We start from the raw sequence: 24216 nt of genomic DNA, 5'->3' as shown, positions 1-24216 counted from the left end.
TGGAAAACATCTTTGTGACTCAATTGTCTAACCTCTCAGAGTCCCTATTACTAGGAACAGCCTCTATTTTTTAATTTCTTTTCCTGATAAATTACTCTATCTAATTTTGCAGAATCAAAGGAAGTTGGACTGGTTCAGAAGAGAAAAAAAAGTACTGGACCAATCAAAGTTATTTGAACAAAAGAAAAGGTAACAAAATATCAAACAACTAGTTTCAAGTTCTTCATCAGACAGGTGGTAAGCTAAAGGCCAGTGGGAGTAAGGGGTCACAGTGTAGGAGCCCCAACAATTGGCAGCTAAATTCCATCTTTAGATTTTACAAGCGGGAGACTATTGAGGCTCCTACAGTGTACCGTCTCTCCCTGCCACCACCAGTTCTTTCCTTACTGCCTGCCTGATGAATAGTTCTGTAAAACTCAAAAGCTTGCAGATTGATATTTTGTTATGTTTTGTTTGATTGATCTTAAAGGTACAGCCCTACTTTAGATGGTGGATCATATAGTACCTAATACATGTGTCAAATTATACTTTATACTTTATGAAGTGACATCATTAAACAGGAAGTGATGTCATTAAGTAGATGATGGCCAGAAATGAGCTCTTTGTTCTCACATAGAAACTCATTAGCTGCAAATGACAGGAGAGAAAGTGTACAAATCTTTATTGTATTTTCAAGTTATGAGAGAACCCAATTATTCACACTGGGAGAGTCCAATCATCACATTGGCCAGCCTTTCAGCAGTGCAGCTTTTGCCAAGGCATCACTTTGCAGCTCAGCAGCTGAGAAGTGGTCTGCAGAAGTGATGCTGCTGAAAGGGCAGCCTGCATAATTGGACTCCCCCAGCACCTCAGCAGCCCTCTCTCGTCCCTCTTGGTCTGCCCCTTACCCTGTATCCATGCCTTTTGAGGCCTCCTTCCCTTTCTCTCCCAGAGCCTTGGCTGCTGAAAGAGCAGCTCTGGAAGAGCCCAATTATAATGGGGGCCAGATAAAGAGCTTCCAGGGGCTGCATCAGGCCCATGGGTCTTATATTTGACAGCCCCACTTTATGGGGAGATTTGGAGGATGGTCTTTTCAAGGGGCCTTAGTGTAGGCACATGTGCAATAGCTTCCCTTCCACCACTATGTGTCCAATAACTGCTTGACCATATACGCTAGGTCCCCAAGTTAAGGACATCTGAGTTACATCAATGCTTTCACACAGTGCATCTGTTGTGGTGATTTTGCACAGGTGCAGTAGTGCTAGACCAGCGAGAGCCAGCTGTTTTGATCTATGTATGTCGAGACTGAAGGTTGCCAATACAAATGTTCCAACTTCTGAACAAACCAATATGTATCTTGGGGTCTTACTGTAGTAACTGTGGTTACGTTTAAGAGTCGTTTGGTGCTTTTGCAGATGGTAAATGTGACAGTACTGAATTGGTTTACTGCACCTTATTCATTGTGAAATCAAATTATTTCTAAAAACCAATTTCTAGAAGGCCAAAAATGTGGGGTACACACAGGAAAGAGGGATTACTCACATACCCTCTTTCAAAAGGGAGCACAGGATGTGTTGTTTCAGAATACAGTACTGTAAACAAATACAAAATGCAGCAAGCAAAAAAGAACCTCTTGCAAAGAGGATGGAGAGGTGTATTGGTGTGAGATGGCAAAGTATAGCAAAGGGTCCCTATTTTCCTGTGGTAGGTATGGTGTAGTTTGCTAGTGAGTCTGGACCACAGCATCCAGGGATGAGCGATGTGAGGTCGGCTGGTGAGGCAGAACCACCCCACTGGATTCCTTCAAAACAGATTGCATGGGTTGCAAGTGCTTGTATACTTCACATGGTGGCAGCAGCAATGGCACTTTTTGAAGGACTGGAGAGGCAATTCTGCCTCAACTCCCCCCCCCCCCAATGCACATTCCCATAGCATGATCTCACTTGTGATAATCCACCTCAGGACATTTGTGTGCCTGAGGAAGCAAAACCAAATGAGTTCTGATGGAGGGGAAAACAAAACCTTAAATAATTTGTACCTGGCTTTTACTGGTACTCCAGAATCTGCTGCCTGAGACCAACTGCATTATCCTCTGCGAATTGACACAGTGCTATTATTAAAACAGCATTTTATAATGTATGAAGTTTACAGTCAAATAAAAATATAACAATAAAAAAGGGATAAAGGCTTTCCCATGTCTCAGAGAAAAGAAATTGATTGATTGATTAGTAATTAATTCCCAATTCATCACTAATTTCCCCAGCCCTGAACAGGGAGCAACAGGACGGGCAGAAGCTGCAAAGAGAAGGCTTCTAAAGTTGCAGGGCAACTTGCTGTTGAGTAAACATAACTGAAGGATCTTCAATTATCGGCTGGAACAAATATTGATGAAACAGTACAGGTTGAGTATCCCTTATCTGGACTGCCTGGGAGGGGAAGGTGTCTGGATTCTGGAATAATTGCATAAACATAATGAGAAAAGCTCTTTTCACTGTTATCCACGTGGGTGCCTCTTTGACATTTTTAACCATCTCTGTGCAGGTACACACCACAGAGCCTGTATGTGGAAATGAGCACAAGCCCACCCCACACTACAGAAAAAAGGCTTGGACAAAAATGTCATCTACCGTGTGGAACACACACTTCCAATCTGAGTACAAAAGGAAACGGTTCCTTGGGCCTAATAGTGCATGCAGGGCCCAGCCCCTTCCAGCGCGGATGCAATTGCAGCGCAGCCTCGAGGGAACGGGACAAACATTCCCTAACTTGAGGAAGCCTCCCTGACTGCAGTGCATGCCCCCTGGGCAGGGCCACGTCGGCCCTGCAGAGTTGGGCAGGGCCGGGCCGGGCCGGGCCGGGCCGGGCCCACGGGGAGGACCTTCAGCAGTGGAAACGGGAGGCTGGCGGCAGCTCCGCTCCTGATCATCGCCAGCACGTGCGCAGCCCCGGAGCGGCTTTGCAACAGCGCCTCCCGCGAGAGAGGCGCCCGAGGCGGCTTGCAACAGGGCAGGAGGAGCCCGCCGCTCGGGTCTGTGCGGAGCGCGCGAAGAGCCCGCCGCACTGCAAGCGCCTGCCTTCGGGGCAGAGAAAGGGGAGGCAGGCAGGCAGGCAGGCAGGCTGGACGGAGCGCCCTCCCCCTCGGCGGGCCCGGCCCGGGGACTCTTATTCTGAAGGCAGGGCGGCTGCTTCTCCCTCTTGCTTAGTCATGGTGACTTACACGCCTCCCTCCCTCGCTCCCGCCCGCCCCGCTCGCTTCCTTCTCCACCCGCCGCGGCAGCAGTGGCTGCTGCCTGCACTATGGAGGGACGGGGCGGAAGGAGCGCTCGGCCGGACGCCGCAGGAAGGAGCGGAGGAGGCGGCGGAGGAAGGAGCAGAGGAGGCTGGAGGGGGCAGCCCTGGAGGAGTGAGTAGCGGCGCGGCCCTCTGCACATGCACAGAGGAGGGCTTGCGCTCTGCCTGCTCTGCTGCTACTGCTGGAGAGTGCAGCGCCCACCGGCAGGCCGGCCAGCCAGCCCGTCTCGCGGCGCCGTCCTCCTGAGGCTGTTGGAACCAGCCGGGGGGCCTGGAGACCCTTTGCGGAGGGGGAATCGGGGGCCTGGGGCGGACTCGCTCCTGCTGGTTGACCGGGAGGGGCGGACTTGAGCTCCCCCCTGCCCTGGCAATCGGAGCTCAGGTGATCCCTTTGGTAGAGTCTGCCTTTGTTGCACAGCAGGTGAAATGGCTTGAAGCAGCTGTTGGGCTGTGTGCATATAAAGGTTCTTGCGTATCTTGGGTGCAGACGCCCTGGGGTGGGGGTAAAGCGTCTTGTGTATCTTGGGAGCAGACACCTTGGAATAAGGGGTGTGTGTAAAGATTCTTGAGTGCAGAGGGAGTAAGGGCTGTGAAGGGGAGGTAGGATTAAGCCTTGGAGGAGGGGAGGAGTTAAGCAGACTGGACTACGGAACCCATTCCAAGTGGGAAACTTGGGGTGGTGGTCAGGCAGTGGACCATCTGCAAGGCATACCCCAAGCATGCCCCTGGCACTGTTGCTGTGAGGGTGCACAGCTCTCGTTGTGCACAGAATTGCACACACAGCCTGAGAGACATGCCCTTTCTCAAATAGCCTTGTAAGATCATATGGTACAGCCACCAAATGTCCTCTCTAAGGGATAAAGGAAGGGGATGAGGTTGAAGAAATTGAAGTACCTTAGGGTGGCATGTGGAAGAAACTGCTGAGGTGGTTTCTTGATTATTGGAGTACTTCTCATGGGTAGGGCTGCAGTCCGTGACTGAAGAACACTGTGGTGGTAGTGTGTTTAGTGCAGGCCCCTGCCATCCCAGTGATGTCAACAACCAGCCTGTAACCTCTTCTCCACCCACACGCAGGCAGTTGCCAGCTCAGCCTCGAAAGAAAGAGGCATGTTTACTTGAGCAGTCAACCGCTATCATTATTTTTAGGTGATTAAGCACCTGCTCTTTAACTGATGAAAAGGGGACCCATAAACACCTATAAATAATATTAAAAACTGTATAACTTGACAGAAAAGTACTTAGGCTGCTTTTTTTTTTTACTGTAGAGAAATATCCAAATGGGATAACTCTTTTGAAAAACATATAAATGAGCAAGAGTTGCTGCTGTACTTAAACAGCAGCACCCACTGACTTTCTGCTATCCCAGCTTACTGTCTGGCCATCAGCCTGATAAGACTCCAAGCCAGCCAGAGCAGCAATCTCTCTGAACCCTTCCTAATAGCAATTGAAGAGACTGAAATCTCGTACCTTGGGAAACTGTAGCTCACTTGCATCAGTGCTTTTTGGTAAGATTGAAGCAACAGTCACTTTATTTGATAAACAGGAGCAAAGGGCGCCTTTTTTACTTTCATTTTCATTCCCCATTAAAGAAATGTTCAAGAACTAGAAGGGACTCAGAAAAGAAAAATTGAGTCCTTGACTCATAGCCTCACTCTTTCCCTGAGTCAAGTAAAATTTCAATTGGTTAATCTACCAACTAAAGTTTGCAGTCCTCATGTTTACACTTAACCTTTTAAAGGGAAAAAAAGACTCCTATACCTTGGTTGTAATGCGTTCATGCTTCCGTGGAGAGGAACCAGACTTTGTAATGGATATTATCATAGGCAGTTGTCATAAGAGAAATTAAATGTGGAAAACCTGGAAAAAGTGATCAGGATGATTTGGCTTTCACCCACGGAATCCAACCAGGTGCTTGTAAGCTAGGGACATGCAAGTCTGGGTAGTTGTAAGAATTCCTTAATGTTGATAGGCCTTTCCAAAGTTGTTTCTTGTTTAAAGCAGTGATTGATGGGCAATAGGAATCTGAACATCCTTTGTGCAAAGTTTGAACAGCGCATGTTGCTGTTCTAGGTGCACTGAACCCAATTCCCTGCTTATTGTCTCTCTCCAAGCACTGCTGCTTTGTCCTGCCTTTGGTGGGACTTGAAAAGCCGGAGGAGGAGGAGGAGGAGGAGGAGGATGACGACTGCCTGCTTCAGCTGGAATTGCAACACGTAGCAGCTGCTTGTAGGAAAGAGCTAGTGGCTGGCAAGATTTCCTGGCGTGTTTCAAGGACTCCCTGCCTCTTTCTGCTGAACTTGCATGTAGCCCTCTCCCTAAACAAGCCTGCCAAGCTCAGGCTGGGAGTGTGTGGTTTCTGCAGACACATTGACTGTACAGCTCCTGTTCCTCTTAACATCCACAAGCAGGGAGGGAATGGAACTTTGTTAGAGTTCCATTTGCAAGACCTAAGCAGGCTGCTATGACCAGTATCTGTGGGCTTCTAGGTTTAAAAACACGTAAGGGAAGGGAAGGTGCTTTATTTTCCTATGGGGGTAAATGAAAAATCGGTGTCCTGGACTAAGTTTGTTGACTTAAGGAAAGCAAGCTTTAACTTATTCTTTCTGAGAGGCCTAGATTCTGAAACTTAGGGGTGGGAGTACAGGTAGAGGCCTTCCTCTCTGTGAATGGGTGGAAAATCACATATAGAAGTATAAAATTTTGAGGGTCACTTAATCTATTCTTAAAGCTTAATGTATTTAGCAGTTGTGATGCTAAATACAACTGTATACACAGGTGCACCCTTCATTTCCTTTTCTGTCCAAATTCTGCATCGAGAAAACAATTGGGAAATGTTCATTGAGCTAGTTGACTTATGGACCTAAGTATGTAATACTTCTGTTCTGTAAAGGACTGGTGCCTAGGCTACAAGACTTCCTTACCAATGCTCATGCATGTCTTCTGTTTATTTCAGTGGGGTTTGCAGAGGAGAACGTTCCCAACAGATTGTAATCTGTTGGGCAGATCTGTCTGCCCCTTGCTTCACTGCACTTAATAGCACCCAAATCTTCTACTTTCACTTACTTTTTGGTAGGGTTACTTTTGTGTTGCATTCAAACAATGCCAAAAGGGTATGTGGTTCTCTGCTCCTGTTAAGCTCTTGTTTTAGAGGCAAGTCTCATGTCTGGATGCATTTGCAATCCTACACACACTTATCTAGAAGTAAGTTCCATTGAACTCAGTAGGGCTTCCTTCTGAGTAGATATGGATAGGGATGTGCTGTGAATTGCTGAAGAGCAGGGCTCGCCAAACTGCGGCTGGATCCAGCACAATGGCACAGCCCTCCCTAGCGTGAGTGGCGCTTATGTTCTGCTGCGTTGCTGCTAATCTTTCCATCCGATCTGTACACAAGGACGCTCTGGGCAGTTGCATCTGCCTGGAAATCTGAACGCAAAGCCTGCTGGGTCCATGGGCAGCAGACATGACTGCCTAGAGCATCCTTGTGTACAGATCGGCTGGAAAGAGTAGCGGCAGTGCAGCAGAATGGTAAGTGCTGCTCATGATGGGGAGGGCTTTTCCATTGTGCAGCAAAGTCTCCAAACTTTGGAGACCACTTCTGAAGAGGAAACCACTTGCCTCTAGAAACAAGAGTTGCATCTCACCACTGTGTCTTGGATTCCACAAGAGCTCATCTAGTGTATTTGTAAAATCTCATATAAACACACCTTTGCAAGGAAGCTCACAACAGTTATTAGTTGACCAAAATTTTTATGGGAACCTAAGACTATTAAAAATGGGAGCAAGGATAGGAAAAATGTCTACCTCATATGTCTTGTATTACTCTTCACTCCCTGGTCCTGGAATCTCTTATTCTGGTGTTAGAAGCCCAGAATAACTGAAGATTCTTAGAGGCGCCCCCCCTGCCCCAAGCTCAGTAGATGTCTCGCTAAACAGGTGTAAGAGGGAGGGCTGAGGACTCCACCTTCATTGTTTTGGAAAACTTCCCCATGCACACTGAGGCGGGCTCTTCAGTGCTATGTATGGAGGGGGGCTTTATGGCACTATCTGCTGCATCCTGGGCCACATTAGCTAGTGTGTGCATTAGCCATACATGTGCATGGTACTGTGGATCCCTGCATTATTGTGAGCCCCCACAGTGTGATGAGGCACCCCTTATATTTTGAGCATGGCCTTTTTAAAATGGTAAGGATTCCAGTCTTTTCTTAGCTTTTGTGAATTCCATGTGCTGTGGCATAGTTTGTGTACAGAAGCAACTGTCAAGGATTGGCTGACACTGCTGTCTTCACAGTGGACAGTTTTTGCCTTTGGTCTGATTCTCTAACTCTGCTCAGTGTTGTGCGCCCTTCAGTTGTGGTTCCAAAGAGCAAGCCTTTTATTTGTTTAAGTTGAGACAGAGAATTACTGCTGAGCCCCTCGGGCTGGGCTGAGGAAGGTCTTGTGATCACTTCTCTCTTAGTGTAGAGGGCCTACTTGATGACCTGGAGTGCTCTAGACTGGCCTGAAGGAGGGATGGCCAAGATCAGTTCAGGAAAGAATTACTGCCAATGAATCAGCATAGTGCCCATAGGGAAGCTGGGACAGCTGATGTTCAGCTCAGAAGTCACGGAAAGGCAAAAAACAGTGAAGCAAAGTCAACTGACCTCTGCCCTGCTGAAGCAAGAACAAAGTTACCTCCATCCAGGAAGCCTGGCCACATGCTGTGTCAGTCCAAGGGCAAGAAATGGGACTGAGTGTACAAGGCCATAAGTGATGTGACGAAGCTACAAGGCCTAGCATGGTACCGTTTATTCGTTTTTCAGCCCGTTTCTGCAGCTTCAATTGCATTTCTGCCTGAACTTGGGAGAATCTTTTGTGGAGTGCTATAGAGAGGTATATTAAAAATTCAAATTGTTTATGCATCCCCATTAAGCTCCTTGGAGGTGCGGTCTGTTTTCATTTTCCAGGCTGATTTCAGTGCTGTTTCTAGGGCAACCTCTTTCCTACTCAAAAAGCACTTCTGTATGAGAAAAAACAAGCGTAGACTAAGGGGCACTGGGGAAGGGTGAATGCAGACCTTGGGGGTTTCTCACTGGGTCCCCAGCATAGCTACTAACTCCAAGGATTTGCCTTCTGTTAGCCCCTTTCTCCTCAGCAGAGGTGCAGCAGTACCTCTTTCAGAACATGTTTCATTTTAAACAAAAAGGAAGTGAAAAATTAACAGTCGGTGTGGTCTGCACACCTTTTCCCAGTACTGAAGTGCTTTTCTGTTGTAAGGAGTTGCTTGTGTTTGATGTGACTTTTAGAGTGCAGCTGTAGGCACTGATGTCCTCTTAAATCCTTAAGTTCTCTTATTCTCCCCCAAGCCAGAAGGAAAACCTGTGCTCCTTGAGATAGTGGGGGAGTGGATACCCATATATTTGTTTTTAAGTACAGAAAGCTGGTTCAGGGTCAGAGGGGATGCCCCCAATTCAGATCTCACTTTTGTCATGAACTCCTCTCTCGCAAGACACTATTCCCTCAGCCTTAGCTTCTCAATCTGCTGTATGGAGATGATAATACTTGCTTACTTTCCAAGGTTGTTGAAAAATTCCTGAGATAATATGCATAGAAGTGTTACCTATCTACCAGGTAATTTATGACACGGATGATGAAGTTTAATTCTGTTTATGACTACAAAAATACAATGCAGGCTGCCTTGGTATGGAATGGACTATATGTTACAGTGTTATGCAGAGTGTAAGTTGACTGGGCAGTGGTCTTTTGCTGTGCTTTATGTAATCCTTATTACACTGGCATAAAAATAAACATTTTAATAGTACATATTATTAAACAATAAATCAGAGAGTGCCTTGCAGAAAGATTATTACCTGCATAATATCAGTATTCATAAAGAAATAACACTGGATGAGATTTGGATTTATATTGTAGTGCTATATTTGCTGATGGCATAACAAGACTCAGTGGGCATCAGATGACTGGGCAAAATGGAGTACAGCAAAAAAAATTGCTCTGCATCCAAGGATACAGTTGTTGGTTAACTTGCTGACTCACAGTGAGCAATGTGTGAACTTTAGTTTATTATGGCTGGCAAGCACAACTCTTTGTAGCACTGAACCCCTAAGAGAAGCAAGGAAGTCCACACCTTTTGTTAAACAAAGAGAGAGGCGGAAAAGTAGCACTTCTCTTGTGAATGGAGAGACAGGTACTTGTGTTGAGCAGTATGGCTGTAGAATGCTGAGTGAGTGATAGCCCTGTCCGACAGCATACCTGACTCAGTTGTTTTAAAAGTGCTTTGCATCTGTTAGTCCTCCTCCAGAGAGGAGACTGTTATCTGAAGCAACACTTTGCACCGATGCTTGCAGGTTCCTTGCTATAACTTGACTGCTCATAGTGTTGGCATGGAAACTTCTTTTCCTTGATGAAGGAAGTAGTATATACATTCTCAACAAGTCATACACCCTAACATGGGCTGTGCTTGGTGCTGTGGAGACTTTCAGACTCACAAGTCCATTGCCACTGCAAAGGGCTCAACTACATATTATGGGGGAGTGCATGTGCAGGCCTGTTTTTTTCTGTTCTAAAAGAAAAAAAATAATGCTGTTAACCTAATCCAAAGCATAATGAAAATGTGACCGGGGGGGGCTTTGATTGTTTGCTGCCTCCGTGGTTCCCATCCCAGTCGTTCACCCCACATGCTATGTGGAAAAGTGTTCATTTGTAGGAGGTTACACAATCAAAATTGGATGTGGTGGGGTCAAAATGTTAAAGCCTAATCCCCACCACTGTGGTTTCAGCCCATTTTGGGACTATCTGCTAGCATTTGTAAAGGAAAAAGAAATACAATTGGCTGGTGCATGCATTCCCCATAACATGTGTCTGACCCTGAGTGCAGATCTCACTTCCTGGCTGTCTTACCTCTAAGCAGCTATTGCCCTTTAATTTCATAAGGCCCATTAATTTCAAATGTACATCAATTAGATCACACAAGAGAACCCCAGGCTTTCACTTGTGTAGAAGGGCTTGTGAATGCTGTTGATGATACAGGGGCAGGCAGTGATGATTGCTCAGGGGGAATTGTCCCCATTGTTCCTATTAGGTGACGGGAAGAGTGGGTGAAAGCCTGAAGTTGCACCTAACCAGATCTCTTGCATCTCTTTGTACAGGTGTGGAAACTCTGGTGCACGCTGGGTCTCTGTAGTAAACCCACAATCCTAGCTGGTGGTGCTGCTGCTTCTACTTTTTCCTCTGTTCCATTGTGCAATGAACGTGAGGCTGCTTCTGTGATGTACTCCCCAGAGTGCAAGGCGGAGGTGACTCCCTCACACAATAGCAATCGCACGTTCAGCTACACCCTGGAGGACCACACAAAGCAAGCCTTCAGCATCATGAATCAGCTGCGCCTGAGCCAGCAGCTGTGTGACGTCACCTTGCGGGTCAAGTACAAAGACATTCCCCCAGCGGACTTCCAGGCCCACAAGGTTGTGCTGGCCTCCTCCAGCCCTGTCTTCAAGGCCATGTTCACCATGGGCCTCCGGGAACAAGGCATGGAGATCGTGACCATCGAAGGCATCCACCCCAAGGTGATGGAGCGTCTCATTGAGTTCGCGTACACTGCCTCCATTTCGGTGGGTGAGAAGTGTGTACTGCATGTCATGAATGGAGCTGTCATGTACCAGATTGACAGTGTGGTCAAAGCCTGCTGTGACTTCCTGGTTCAGCAACTGGACCCCAGCAATGCCATTGGCATTGCCAACTTCGCCGAGCAGATCAGCTGCACTGAACTGCACCAGCGGGCACGAGAGTACATCTACATGCATTTTGGGGAGGTAAGTGCTGGTGGAAGGGGAAGATGTGCTGGCTAAACATGGTCAAAGATTTGTGGGAATGGACAGTGTAGGTGGCTGTACCTGTTGTCAGGAAAGGGTGGGTTACTCTAGAGCAGGGATGTCAAACATAAGGCCCGGCAACCCACGGAAGCTTTTTATCTGGCCCTCAGGCTCTCAGCTGCTGACCCATTCTGAGGTTACTGTTGAAAGCGCAGCCTGCTTGAAAATTGAGCTCTCGCATATCTTGAATACGATCAAGATATGTATATTTTCTCTTCTGTCATTTGCAGCTAATGAGTTCCCAAGTGAGGAAAAGTGCTTATTTTTGGTCATGACCTGTTTAATGACAGCACTTCCGACCCTCAGCAGGCATCATGAATGCTGTTTGGCCCTCTGTATGAAATGAGTTTGACACCCCTGCTCTAGAGTGTTATTTCTGCTTCAAGAAAAGCTGAATTTTGCACATCTGAATATTTTTGGCCATCTTTCATAGTTTATTTTGCTACTCTTTTCCATGGGATGGGGGGAAGAGTCAAGAATCTACACAAAGAACATACAGAGGTTGTAACCTCTTGATTACTGCAAATCTTATTCAGTCACCTCTGGGGCTTCTGAAATTCACCAGCCAATGTCACATGTTTCATATTCAAGCTTGATAACCATGAAAGCTTGAAACTTGTCTGCCTTTAAAAAAAAATGGAATGCTGAGACTTGAGAAGTTAGTTTCTGTGCCCGGTGTTGCATTTCGTGTGTTCTTGGTGCTTGTGTAGGAACATGGCATTCTTGCCAATGGCAGGCTCTTATTATGAATCAGTGACATTGACTTTTACAAAATGTTTTAAAATATATTAAAATATATTTCCCAACTTTGCTATCTTATTGGAAGGGGTGGTTGTGGAAGTAGTTGACTGCATTTATCCAGTATTTTCATAAGCATCTTACAAAAAAACCATAATGTTAAAAAACAAAATGCATAAATCACCATAAGAAACCTACAAAAATAGCATTGCTACAGGTGTTTGTTTCTGCTGGGTAAGACTTAGACTTACAGCCTAAGTCTTAATGAATACAGTGGGCTACTGAGTAAGGTAAATAACCCAATTATCAAACACCTCTAAACATTGCAAATTCATCTGTAAGCTGCTCTTAAACAGCAAACCAACTAAAAACAATCAGTGAAAACTGAGGCAGACCAGTGTTCCAGGGGCCACCATCTCCCCTTGCCTAGTGCCCCCAAGTCTGCATGCACAACTGATTCAGGGTACGTACCTGGGTTCTCCACGGAGCTCCTGTGGTTCAGGCTATTTGGCAAACATCCTATTCTTGTTCTGTGGTGACTCCCAGTTGAGGATGTTGTTTATGCCAGGTTGCTGTTAGTCTAGCACATTTAGCTTGCTGCTCAGCAGTGACCTGATGCCCTTGAGACCAGCCATTTCTCACACATACACCCCACTACCCATAAATAATATCATTAAAGGTGCTAGGGAAAGAGGGGACTGTGCTTGCATGGCCAATTCAGTTCCGGCAGCAATCCAGCAAATACACTGGCAACTTCTTCACCTTTCAAGGGTCACCTCAGACAGATCAACAGAGGAGGTGTCCATGGTGGCAGCAGCTGCCTGCTTCTTGACTTCTTAATCTGTGGACATTTCCTTTCACAGCTCTGGTATTCAGAGGTCTTGAACAAAGACCTTGCCTCAACTACTATGCCTGGGGAGCCATCAGGAGCTCTGCAAAACAGTATCTTCTCCTTGTGCACAGTTCCTAGCAATGTTGCCAGATTATCAGTTTGAAATCTTTGCCTCAGAGCTGCAAAATTATTGGTTTTTCCTGTCTAATGTTCCTCTTGTACTCTTCTGGTTTCCCTCCGCTAACGGCACAAGTCAGGTCATCTCCATTGCAGTTCACCAGCATCTCACAGCCGCTGTTTTCTTCAGCCATTTCTTCTTTTTTTTATTCCTTTGGTATATAAACTGAGCTTTCTTTAAAAAAAGATATACAGGTCCAGCCTTGTTATACACTGATTTTTTTTTATACACGAATTTGACTCAACACGAATGACCCCTGCAAATGAGAAGGAATGTACTGATCCCTGGAGAAGGGGAAAAATGCACCCCTTTAAAATCATAGTTTAAAAAACTGCTTTTTACTGTTGCAGAGAGATAGTCATACAAGTGATTACAGGTATAACCTAAGTATCCACAGGTTTTTCTATCTCAAAGCTGATGAGAAGGACCCTTTAAATTAAAGAAAAACAGTCGTTTAATAATGCCAGAGAGAGCAGCCAGCTAACAATTCATCAATCATTCTCTCTGTCAGCTTCACTTCTCCCTTCCCCCTGAGCAGGGAGTTTATAAATGGGAGAACATTCAAATGCAGTATTCCTACTGGTAGTCTGAAGGAGTACTACTTCATTCCTACCTCACTCTGCTGCATGCATAGGCCAGATTTTTAAGAGTATGGCTTGCCTAAGGCAATTTTTGGTTAAAATGAGATGCAGAACATGGACTTCCTGCCTCACAATTCTTCACCACTGTGCTCCACCAGCTGTGCTTTGCAGAGCAGTGGTGAAGCCTGAAACATTTGCCAAAAGGTGTGCTTGCAAAAGTGGAGTGTGTGTTCCCCTGCTCGTTTCCCTTCTGCAGAGTTTTGGGAATCTGTGGTCATGCTCATTGTCTCCCCATGCAGGTGTCTAAGCAGGAGGAATTCTTCAACCTCTCGCATTGCCAGCTGGTGACATTGATCAGTCGGGATGAACTGAATGTGCGCTGTGAGTCGGAGGTCTTCCATGCCTGCATTAACTGGGTGAAGTATGACTGTGAGAACAGACGGCTCTATGTCCAGGCCCTGCTGAAGGCCGTGCGCTGCCACTCACTCACTCCACATTTCCTCCAGATGCAACTGCAGAAATGTGAAATTCTTCGGTCGGACTCGCGCTGCAAGGATTACCTGGCCAAGATCTTCCAGGACCTCACTCTGCACAAGCCCACCAAGGACATGCCCTGCCGTGCACCCAAAGTGGGTCAGCTCATCTACACAGCAGGTGGCTACTATCGCCAGTCTCTCAGCTACCTGGAGGCCTACAATCCTTGCGATGGCTCCTGGATACGGCTGGCTGACCTGCAGGTGCCCCGCAGTGGCCTGGCTGGCTGTGTGGTGAGCGGGCTGTTCTATGCAGTGGGTGGGAGGAACAACTCACCTGATGGCAACATGGACTCGAATGCCATTGACTGCTATAATCCCATGACCAATCAGTGGTCTCCCTGTGCTCCTATGAGTGTGCCTCGCAACCGGATTGGCGTAGGGGTGATTGACGGCATGATCTACGCAGTGGGTGGCTCTCATGGGTGCATTCATCATAACAGCGTGGAGAGGTGAGAGGAAAATGTGCATTGTTGGAGAGCAAAAGCCTGTCATTTCAGAGTTGGAGAAGAGCTTGGGTTTCTTGAGTTCTGCCGCATATCCCATCCCTTGAGCTGGTCTGTAGGGCCACATGTGCAAGTGCTGAATGACCAGAGAAACCCAAGATTTTCCATACAGACACTTGAACTTGGGTCAGGTTTTCTAAGAATCCAAGCCCCGAGTAATACTTCATATTTGCTTCCATACTGGTCCCAGAGGACAAAAATTTACTTGGACCACTTTCTGTGAAATGTGTAGAAGCCTTCAAACTACAGAAAACTCCTTATTGGGCAGAATGAAAAAGTAATATAGAGCCATTCAAAGGTGTAGAAACTACATGTAGTTTAGTCCTTGGGGCTGAACCTCAAGAATGCAGATGTGGGCACTGCATTTTTTCATGTCTTTTCACATAAAAACTGCTCAGTATTTAGAAATTTAGCATGGCAGAGTGTGTTATGGAGAGCTCTGCAGATTGAGAACTTTGGGGTCTTCTTAAAAGCTGTGTCCTTGAGATGCTTGTTTTCTTGGAAAAAAACAGTTGGACCACTTTCATTCATATCTAGCCGTGGCGCTTGTCAGTGCCTTTAAATGAATGGATAATGAGGGTGGGGTTGCATGTCTAGTGTGACTGCATATTTCTGAGTGCATTTTGTGAGCGAATGGGTTGCACCCTGGCAAGACTGTTGGGAGTGGCAGAAGCTGCTTTCTGGGAAAGCAACCTTTTCACTAAAAGCGACAGGTGCTTGTAGGTAAGGAAAAAGAAATAGGAAACAGCTGATCAAAAGCAGAGGGACAGATTGAGAAGGATCCCCACCCAGCTGTGGGGATGTGCCCTGAACTGAAAGGACAGGGGAGGCAGGCAGGCAAGTGGTGCTTTTCAGCCTGCTGCCCTGAAACCCAGATGAATGGAGTCTGAATGTGGTCACTCTCCAGAGGAGGGTGGTAGAGTTTGTGGATATGCAGAACTCCCTGAAGACATGAATGAGCAAAGCTGATTCAAAGCAGAAGGGATTTAGGGCAGGAACTAAACTGTCGGATCCAATCTAGTACCAGCAGAGGTGAAAAATCATAGGGGAGGCACTTAGTTAATTGAAGGCACTCCCAGTTTTAATTTTAAACCAATAACATGTATTTGCATTCCACTGAACATTTTTTTTGTCCTTTTACTGCCAGGACTGCTAGAATATATCTTTTCTCTCTCATTTTTTGTTCCTTTCTTTGTTTGGAATGGGTAAACTGATAGGATTTGAAAGGGAATCTACTCTCATCTACTATTAAGTTATTGGTTGGCTCTTTAGAGAAAGCACAAGAAAAGAGTTCTTCTGAGGCTTTGCCATGTCTGGAAAGTCCTCTGGTGTAGCATAGTTGATGCTTGTTGCTCCTTTTGAGGCTCAGCAGATCAAAGTGGAAGCCCCTTGGACAGCACTTCCTTCTATGGTATCCTCATTTTGAGGAGGGGCCAGATGGTGAGGGCCAGGGCCTTGCACTCAAGACTTAGAATGGGTTCACTCCTTCTAGAAAATCTGTTCTCATCATCCTTCCCTCTGTAACCCACTTGTGCCAATATATATGGGGGGCAGAGGGTTGCGATTTGACTCTTTCCCTTCCCCCATTTCTGCTACCTGCTCTATCCTGTTCATAAAATCGCTAGAGCAGGTAACCAGAGCATAAAAGCCTATTGGAAGGCTTCTTCAAGGCCAACTAGTCCATCCCATTGTTTGAAGCAGGAAAATTAAGCATCTGCAAAAGGTGCCTGTCAGACATCTGCTTGAAAAACCTCCAGCAAGGGAGAACCCTCCCCCACCCTTGGTCATCGGTTCCATTGTTGAATTCTTAACAGTAAAAAATTTATTCTTGATATCCAGCTGGAATTTCACATCCTACAACTTAAGTCCATTAGATCTAGTTCTACCCTCTGGGGCAGCCGAGAACAAATCTTTGCCTCTTCCCTGTGACGACCCTCCAGTTATCTAAAGAGCCTCTTCAGCCTTCTTGTCTCCTTTTCTCATAGGTCTTGTTTTCCAAAAGTCTGACCATTCTTGTAGCTCTTGTTTGAACCTGCTCCAGTTTGGCAGAATCCTCCTTACAGTGTGGTGACCAGAACTGGACACAGGTGAGGTCTGTCCAGTGTGGAGTAATGTGGAACCACTGTTTCTCATGATTTAGAAGCTTTGGGTTCTACTAATGTAACCTAAAATGTTATTAGTCTTCTTTGCAGCCTTCAGCTGCCTCATGAATCATCATCAGAATCTTTAGTCTCTATATTGCCCTGAATGAGTTTTTCATTTCTCCAGGTACGAGCCAGAGCGTGATGAGTGGCAGTTAGTAGCACCCATGCAAACACAGCGGATTGGTGTTGGGGTTGCTGTGCTGAACCGTCTCTTATATGCTGTGGGTGGCTATGATGGCACCAGCCGCCACAGTTCAGCAGAGTGCTACTACCCTGAGCAGGACAAATGGGAGCCGATTGCCCCAATGAAGACCATTCGGAGTGGAGCAGGTGAGAGTGATCATGGCAAGTGTGTGACTGTGACTGCTTCAGCTGTTGATTGTACTGAAATTGGAGTATACCAGGACTTTCCCCCCTCCTTGGCCATGAGTGGAAGTGAACATGCCTTTAGCATGTTCTTTGCCTGTTGCTGGGAGAATGGTTGTGATGTTGACTCTTGGCTGTGGTGGGAAATAAGTCTTTGATCTCTGTTCAGCAATGAAAGAGAGTTGCCTAACTCTTGCTACACTGGAGGCCTAGGTTGAGCTGAAACTCAGCTGGAGCAGGGCTGAGGGGCATGGAGCACCTGCCAGTTGTAAGGAATTCTAACCTTCATTTTGCTGATGGGCAGGCTGCCCTGGTGCCAAGATCCACCCTATACTAATGCCAGCTTTCTGTCTCCTTACACAAAACAGCCACTTTCAGGGGCCCCAAAAATCAGTCTCATGATTGAGAATGCTGTCCAGTTAGGTGGATCAAATGAATGTCTTGGGAACATCTGTCAGTGAATCTTCAACCTTTCTCATGCCATGAACAGCCGCCCTTAATAAATTATGAGACTGGGAACCCGGTGCCAATTCTGCACCCCTCTTGAAATCCAATCTGTTGACCCACCCCCACCTGCTCCATTTTCCCCCCTACTTGTATCTTTACAAGTACCCTGTGAGGTAGCAGCGGGTCTGGCCTTAGAAGCCGCAGGAAAAAAACAGCAAGAGGCTGTGCAGGATTATATTAAAAACTCAGTTTTGATAAGTCTCCCATTATTCGGTTGAATCCAAGCCCTCTCTTGCACAGGCTTTGAAAGGTTGCCACAAACCCCCCCCCCACATGAGGCTTTGCAACCCCATTGGAGTTGCAACCCACAGGTTGAAGAACACTGGTTTATGTGGTGCACATCTTTGTGGTTGGTTCATGATAGTGAAGACAGACATGCCTGACTGAACATTGCTATATTTTATACAGGGGTTTGTGCCCTGAATAACTGCGTCTATGCTATGGGAGGCTATGATGGCACAGACCAACTGAATAGCATGGAGCGTTATGATGTAGAGACAGACACCTGGTCCTTTGTTGCACCTATGAAGCACCGCCGGAGTGCACTCGGGGTCACTGTGCACCAGGGCAAGATCTATGTGCTGGGTAAGTTTGGCCAGAACATCTCCACTGGAAGGGGGATGGCAGAGCACTAACGGCAACAGACTCTTTTGGCTGGGCACAGGTAGGGCTGAATTACCTTTTGCTAATGAGTATGAGCAAATCTAGAGGTCAGATTACACGTTATGGAGAACACAGTAGTTTGGCCCATTTATGGCTTTTGTTATTTTAGAAAAAAATAGTGTGTGCGTGTGTGAGAAACACTGCAACTGAGGAAGCATATAACTGAGATGGGAGCCCTCGCACTTCTGTTGCTCCCTGTGCTGTCATTTAATGACATTCCCATCCCTGGTGCTAGTGAAGAAAAAAAGGGTCCAAACATTCTTATGAAATTTGGCCCTAAGAAGTACTACTATTGCTGAAAGTGTAGCCATTATTATTTTTTTTTTTTAATCAGAAATGTGTAACTTATGGCTCAGTCCTATTAAGGCCTTAAGCCACTGGAACAAGCGCCAGTGGTGTAAGGTCCAACATACCCTGACTGCTGTCACAGGTGGTGAGAGACCAGGCCCATGTGTCAGTGGCCAGAGGATGCCTGGCAGTACTGGTAAGATGGGTGGGCGGGCAGGTGGAACAGGGCAGAGATGGGGGTAGGAAGGAGGGCAGATTGAGCCTGGAAAGGGGGTAGTAGTGACAGTGGTGCCATCATTATCCTGACCCATGTCTACTGCACCGTGTGCCAGTAAAATCACTGGTGCAATTCTGAGTAAGGTGGATACAGCTGCATCACCACACTGGGAGTGCCACTGGATTGGGCTGCCTGTATATGAAAAGGTTTCAGATACTCCAAGGGGAAACTTGGTAGTCTTGTGCATGTTGGTAGCAGTGAAACCACCATCCACAGACAAGATAGGCTGAAGTTTCTTATGTGGCTGGAGCCATGCTAGAAATGCCCAGAGGCTTCCCAAATGGGGGACTTGTTTCTAACTTCAGTACTACAACCTCCTTCCCTGGTTGCTGAGATCCAGTGTGGCTGGTCAGCCCCTTCATTCTGCCCAGGGAACAGCTGCATCCAGGAAAGGAGGAGTGTCAACAGAGGAGTGGAGCTTCTGAGATTTCTTGCTCTTTCAGGAGGCAAGCATAGCCTGCATCCTCAAAAGGCACATTTTTCCACAGGACTGGCACATCTGGGCCAAGCTCCTGTCAGAGAGTTGAATGAAGCTTGCCCTGTTAATTGCTGGTACATTCTTCCTGCAGGTGGCTATGATGGCAATACCTTTCTGGACAGTGTTGAATGTTACGATCCCACTCTGGATACTTGGACCGAGGTGACATGCATGACGTCGGGTCGTAGCGGGGTGGGTGTGGCCATCACCATGGAGCCCTGTCGCAAACAAATGGATGAGCCGAACTGCCATTGTTGAGGGCAGCGTGAAGGATGGAGTTTTCCTTCACACAGCGGAAGGCAAGTGAATGGACAAGGAGTCAGTATTAAGACATGCTTGCTGCTAAGTCCTGTTCTGCCAGAATCAAGGAAAAGTGCCAAGGATACTTCAAAGCGCATTTGAACTGCAGGAAATGATGGTGCCTGTTCTCACCTCCATTTAGCAGAAAAGTTATACCTGCTGATTTTTTTTGTTGCCTCTCCTGTTGGTCTGCCTGGTTCTGGGCAGGGGGAGCAATGTGACAACCAGGATGAAATAGTTTTTCCCTATAAAAAATACTAATGGAGAGAGCTTGACACCAATGCCCTTGCAGGAATTTCTAATTATGGGGTCCTCTCAGCCCATTGACATATTTGGCCTCCTTGTGTAGATGGGTAGGAATATCTTGTACAAAAGGTATTCTTTCCCTTTTGAAATGTGTTTGAACAGAGTGTTGACAGCAAATTTAGATTTACTTTATTTTCTTTTTTCATACCCCTCTGAAAAATTACTGGGCAACATGTCAACATGCAAAAGAGCTAGCATGGTGGGAGGGGAAGCTGTTAAGAGTTTTTCTCTGTGGCTGGTAGTCTGCAGGTAAGTGAAAAGAGTACTGGGAACATGGCAGCTTAGCTGTGCCCTGCCCAATGCTACTTTTGTACGACCCTGAGAGAAAAATACTCCCTCAGGCCACTGGTGATAACTAGTGGTTTTCATATCCACTGCTGGTGCAGCCTCTTGATAGGCAAGCTGGCTTGAAATGAACTGGTTTTTGAATGACACTTCTCACATAAATAAAACACTTTTTGTGATTAGTAGTGATGTCTGTTGCATCTCTGTTTGTATTTATTCACACACAAAGCCTCCACAGAAGACTGGTAAACATGGTGGATGTATGTAAAGCAGTAAACAACTGTTTTCCACAGCCATTTCTTCACCAAGATGTGCTTATCAAGTTCCACAGGTAATCACTGATGAAACAGCTGGAATGGTGGCTGCTGTCCATGCTGATGGGCTGGGCAATATCTGGCCCATAATGGACTGAGGGAGGAAAAGGAATTAAGGGGAAACAACACAGTATTATAACACCCCCCCCCCCAGCAAGGAACCGCTGTTCAAGTAGTATGAAAGGATACTTCCTTTAATCATTGTTGGCTCACAGGTGTAGTCCCAGTCAATGTGGCAGATTTGGTAATAGAGGTGTGCCAGATACCTGCAGGACACCATTGAACATATGTCTTTTTCATAGTTGTGCCATTAAACCCTATAACCCAGTATTGCCTACTGTAAGTGGCACTAGCTCTAAGATCTTGGGCAGGGGTCTTTTGTCAGCTTCTTTAACAGGAGATGCGGGTGGTGGGGCTTTCTACTTACCCATACCATGTCTCTGTGGGCCAGTTTCTTTTTGGTGCACTCTCCAAAGGAGAAAAACACGACACATGCTCATAAAAGAACTGAGCATCATCACAACCCACCATGGAGCACAAGGTGGGTCATAGCATTCCAGAGTTTGCAAAGCACTGCTCTGTAGGATGACTGCAAACAGTATCTTTGAATAAAGAAGCATCTTTAGTGCTTTCTCAGCAACAGGCCTACATTTATGCACACAGCTTTTGTCTGAAGAAATGCCACAAGTAGTATACACATGCAGGTCATTCATTCATAATTTACCCTACCTCCATCCCTTTTACAAGCATTGTGCTGCAAATTGAAGAAGCACAGAAAATGTAGACTCACGTCGCTGACATGGACGCATTGGCATCTTCATCTGATTTCTTCTCCTGTTGCCTGATTTTTTCTTTCAGTGTCTCCAGCTCATTCCTTAGTTCTGTTCATTGGAATAAAGGAATTTTGCCTCCAATTGATTCTTAAAATTAATAATCATTTGTTTAAAGAAAAATGTATACCTTGCTTTTGACCCACTAAGGATCAGTTCCACGACCCCCTGCAGATACCAAAATCCACAGGGCGCTGCAGGGACTAACCTGGGGGCCGCGCCAGGCCCTCTGGAAGTTGCATCAGCTTCCCAGTGTCTTCAGAAGACCTCATAGATGCAACAGGAAGTCACTTCCAGTTTGCATTCCTGTGTTCTGGTCATATCTGGGAGGTGTTCTGGGGCCAGGGAAGGGCCACAGCCCAATTATTGGGCCTTCCCCAGCCTCAGAACCACTCCCAGATGTGACTATAAACAGAGGAAGTCCCCAGTTGAGTTCTTAAAAATGGAAATCATTTGCTAGATATGAGATTCTAGCTGCTTTGTTGAATTGGAGCAGGAAAACACACACCCCCACTTACAGAGGTAACCAAACCATGGTTTAATGGTGGTATGGTTTCAAAACCATTGTGGCATGGCCTAAGAGGAAGACATGTTTCCAGGTTTTGAAACCTCGATTCACACCGAAGAATGTTTGTGTTGGACACTTCCCAACACTCATTTGCTATGGCTATCTCAAGCTTGGCCTCTGCCTTTTTCAGAGGCAAAACATGAAAGGATATTTGGTGCTGGTCCTCATTTTGACATCTTCCTCGTTTGCCTGAAGCAATCTTTCCTCAATTTTCTGCAGCTTTTGGAGGCTTGCATTCAGCTCTTCCTCCCTGTCAGAGAGTCTCTGCGCTACCTTCTCCTCAGTAGTCATGAGCTCTGCAGTGAAGAGAACACAGGCACCTCCCCAATTAAGATGTAGCTGGTTGTCAAGACACAGCTGTGACACTCTGATGGATGAAGAGGAAGAAATCACAATAATCAAGAGCTGCCACAAATTCCCCCACTAGCTTGCCTATGCTGAGCAGCTCCTGCTTCCTAGGCCCTACTAGGAATTGCTGTAGTGGGGCAATATTGCCACAACTGGGTTTTGCAGCAGAAGAAACTCAATCTGCTTCTTCCTCGTGCATAAGCCCTGCTGGAAACGAAACAAGACATGAGCCTCTCCTTATGCACAGAGGACTTGCAGAAGAGTCAGGGTCTGCTTTCACCTCATCCCCTACCACCCCAGGCTTCTGGCACACAAGGGGAATCATGGGAGGCAGTGAATGGGAGAAACTACAAATAATGGCTGGCTAGAAAGCCAAACCAAAATGCTTGGACTCCTCATAATCAAATATTTCATTCAGAGAAACCAGCTGCAGGCACATGCGGATGGGTGGTACTAGACTGTAAAGAAGGCTGATGCTCGCAGGGAAAGTGGGGGAAGAGACCTGCAAGCAAAGCAAGGAAAGAGGGAGAGCAGCAAAGTGCGAGAGCAAACAAAAAGAGGTAAGAGGAAAGAGGGGAAGAAATGCAGAGATGGAGGCAACCCAGAAAAGCGGACAAGGGACATCCCTGAGCAGTTGACAAAGCCTGGGGAGGGCAAAGCAGCAAGCCTGTCATTGGGCCAAAAATGGCAGGTGGTGTCAGAAAAGAGGGAAAGCAAAACAAGTAACACGAACCAGGCTAATACTTGGCAATTAAAGTCATTTCTGCAAACTTTGCACATCCACAATAGGAACCAAATGTGTACACCTGTGGGCCAGGGAAAAATGGGTTAAGCTTCAACAAGGGTGTGGGTACACGTAAATGCTGAAGCATTCACAGCCCCAACTAGATCAATACCACTGGACTACAAGTGCTTCAGAGAGGCCCGGGCCATGTAGCTGTATAGAACACTGCTCCTGTGCAACACAGAGTCCAGGGCATACCTTTGATGAGCTGTGCTGTGGTCTTTTGCGTATCCAGAAGCTTGTCTATCATCTGCTCCTGCTTGGCCAGGTTGTGCTTCAACATGCTCACCGCCTTGCCTCCCACCATCACTTTGAGTAGCTCCTTGCTTACAAGTTCCATGTCTTCCATTTGGTCACCGGGAGCTGCCATTGCAGGTTAATTCACCAAACTGCAGGGAAAACATCCAAATTATTATTATATATGATAAGCCCTATAATCAATATAACGTTTTAGGAGTATTTATATGCCACTTTTTTCAACAGGAAGTAGTTCACAAAGCAATTTTCACAGCCAAAGTCACTCTTTGTAAGTACATTTGCTATACAGATGCTCATTGATCCAGACAGCACCTAGTTAGGCTTGAGCCTGGGGGATCCCCGGGGATTCCCTCCTCATCCCCCCCTCCCCCCGCAGGTCTTTCCCAGAAGCAAACAACAACCTCACTCACCGGGCTCTGCTCGCCCACTGAAGTCTAAACCTGGCGCCCCTCCACTTGATTGGTCGCCGAACATTCGCGAGTCGCTGATTGGTCATTCGCCTGACGTCAGCACTTTCTTTCCGCGCGCCCATTTCGTTTCTTTAGCTCCGCCATTCAGGAGGAAAAGGAGAGAAGCGTCACACTATAGAGATAGGAAAAGTCAAGAGTGACGTCAACCACATGGACTTTCCGGGCTTTCAAGATCCTTGATCTATTTTTTGCCCGCTGCACCGCAATAGACCTAAGAGCTGCCCATAGTAAACAAAGGCGAAAATGCAACACAGCTGGTCTGGGCGACATGGCATTCCACAGCCCAAAAGAAAGGCAATCGCAAAACCAAAAACTCCTTTCTAAGAGCCAAATCCTCTGCATGTCTACTCAGAAGTAAGTCCCATTCTAGTCAATGGGGTTTACTCCCAGGCAAGTGTGGATGGGGTTGCAGCCTGGCCATCCAATCCCATGAGTGTCTACTCCCATGCTAGTCAGTGGGGCATACTCCCAGGAAAGTGTGGGTAGGACTGTAGCCTAACAGCCCAATCCTGTCCACCCTTTCCTGG

At 46.6% G+C, this 24216-nt stretch overlaps 2 protein-coding genes across 2 annotated transcripts; one reads left to right on the top strand and one right to left on the bottom strand.

Moving 5' to 3' along the window:
• The first annotated feature begins 3225 nt into the window (after positions 1-3225).
• On the top strand, positions 3226-20302 carry KEAP1 (kelch like ECH associated protein 1). The gene is made up of 6 exons (XM_066615002.1): positions 3226-3382; positions 10413-11075; positions 13764-14449; positions 16772-16977; positions 17929-18105; positions 19318-20302. The coding sequence occupies exons 2-6, from the start codon at positions 10533-10535 to the stop codon at positions 19482-19484; spliced, it is 1779 nt and encodes a 592-aa protein (XP_066471099.1). The 5' UTR covers positions 3226-3382; positions 10413-10532; the 3' UTR covers positions 19485-20302.
• A 29-nt stretch (positions 20303-20331) lies between these two features.
• Positions 20332-23331, bottom strand: SPC24 (SPC24 component of NDC80 kinetochore complex). The gene is made up of 5 exons (XM_066618008.1): positions 23160-23331; positions 21981-22125; positions 21222-21314; positions 20621-20697; positions 20332-20525 (listed from the first exon to the last, which is right to left on the bottom strand). Exons 1-5 carry the CDS (start codon positions 23329-23331, stop codon positions 20419-20421), a joined length of 594 nt encoding a protein of 197 aa, XP_066474105.1. The 3' UTR covers positions 20332-20418.
• Between the last annotated feature and the right edge of the window lie 885 nt (positions 23332-24216).

This window comes from Tiliqua scincoides, chromosome 2 (assembly GCF_035046505.1).
Source record: "Tiliqua scincoides isolate rTilSci1 chromosome 2, rTilSci1.hap2, whole genome shotgun sequence".
Lineage (NCBI taxonomy): Eukaryota > Metazoa > Chordata > Lepidosauria > Squamata > Scincidae > Tiliqua > Tiliqua scincoides.
The sequence above is the reverse complement of the archived record's forward strand: the minus strand, read 5'-3'. Positions and strand labels throughout refer to the sequence as shown.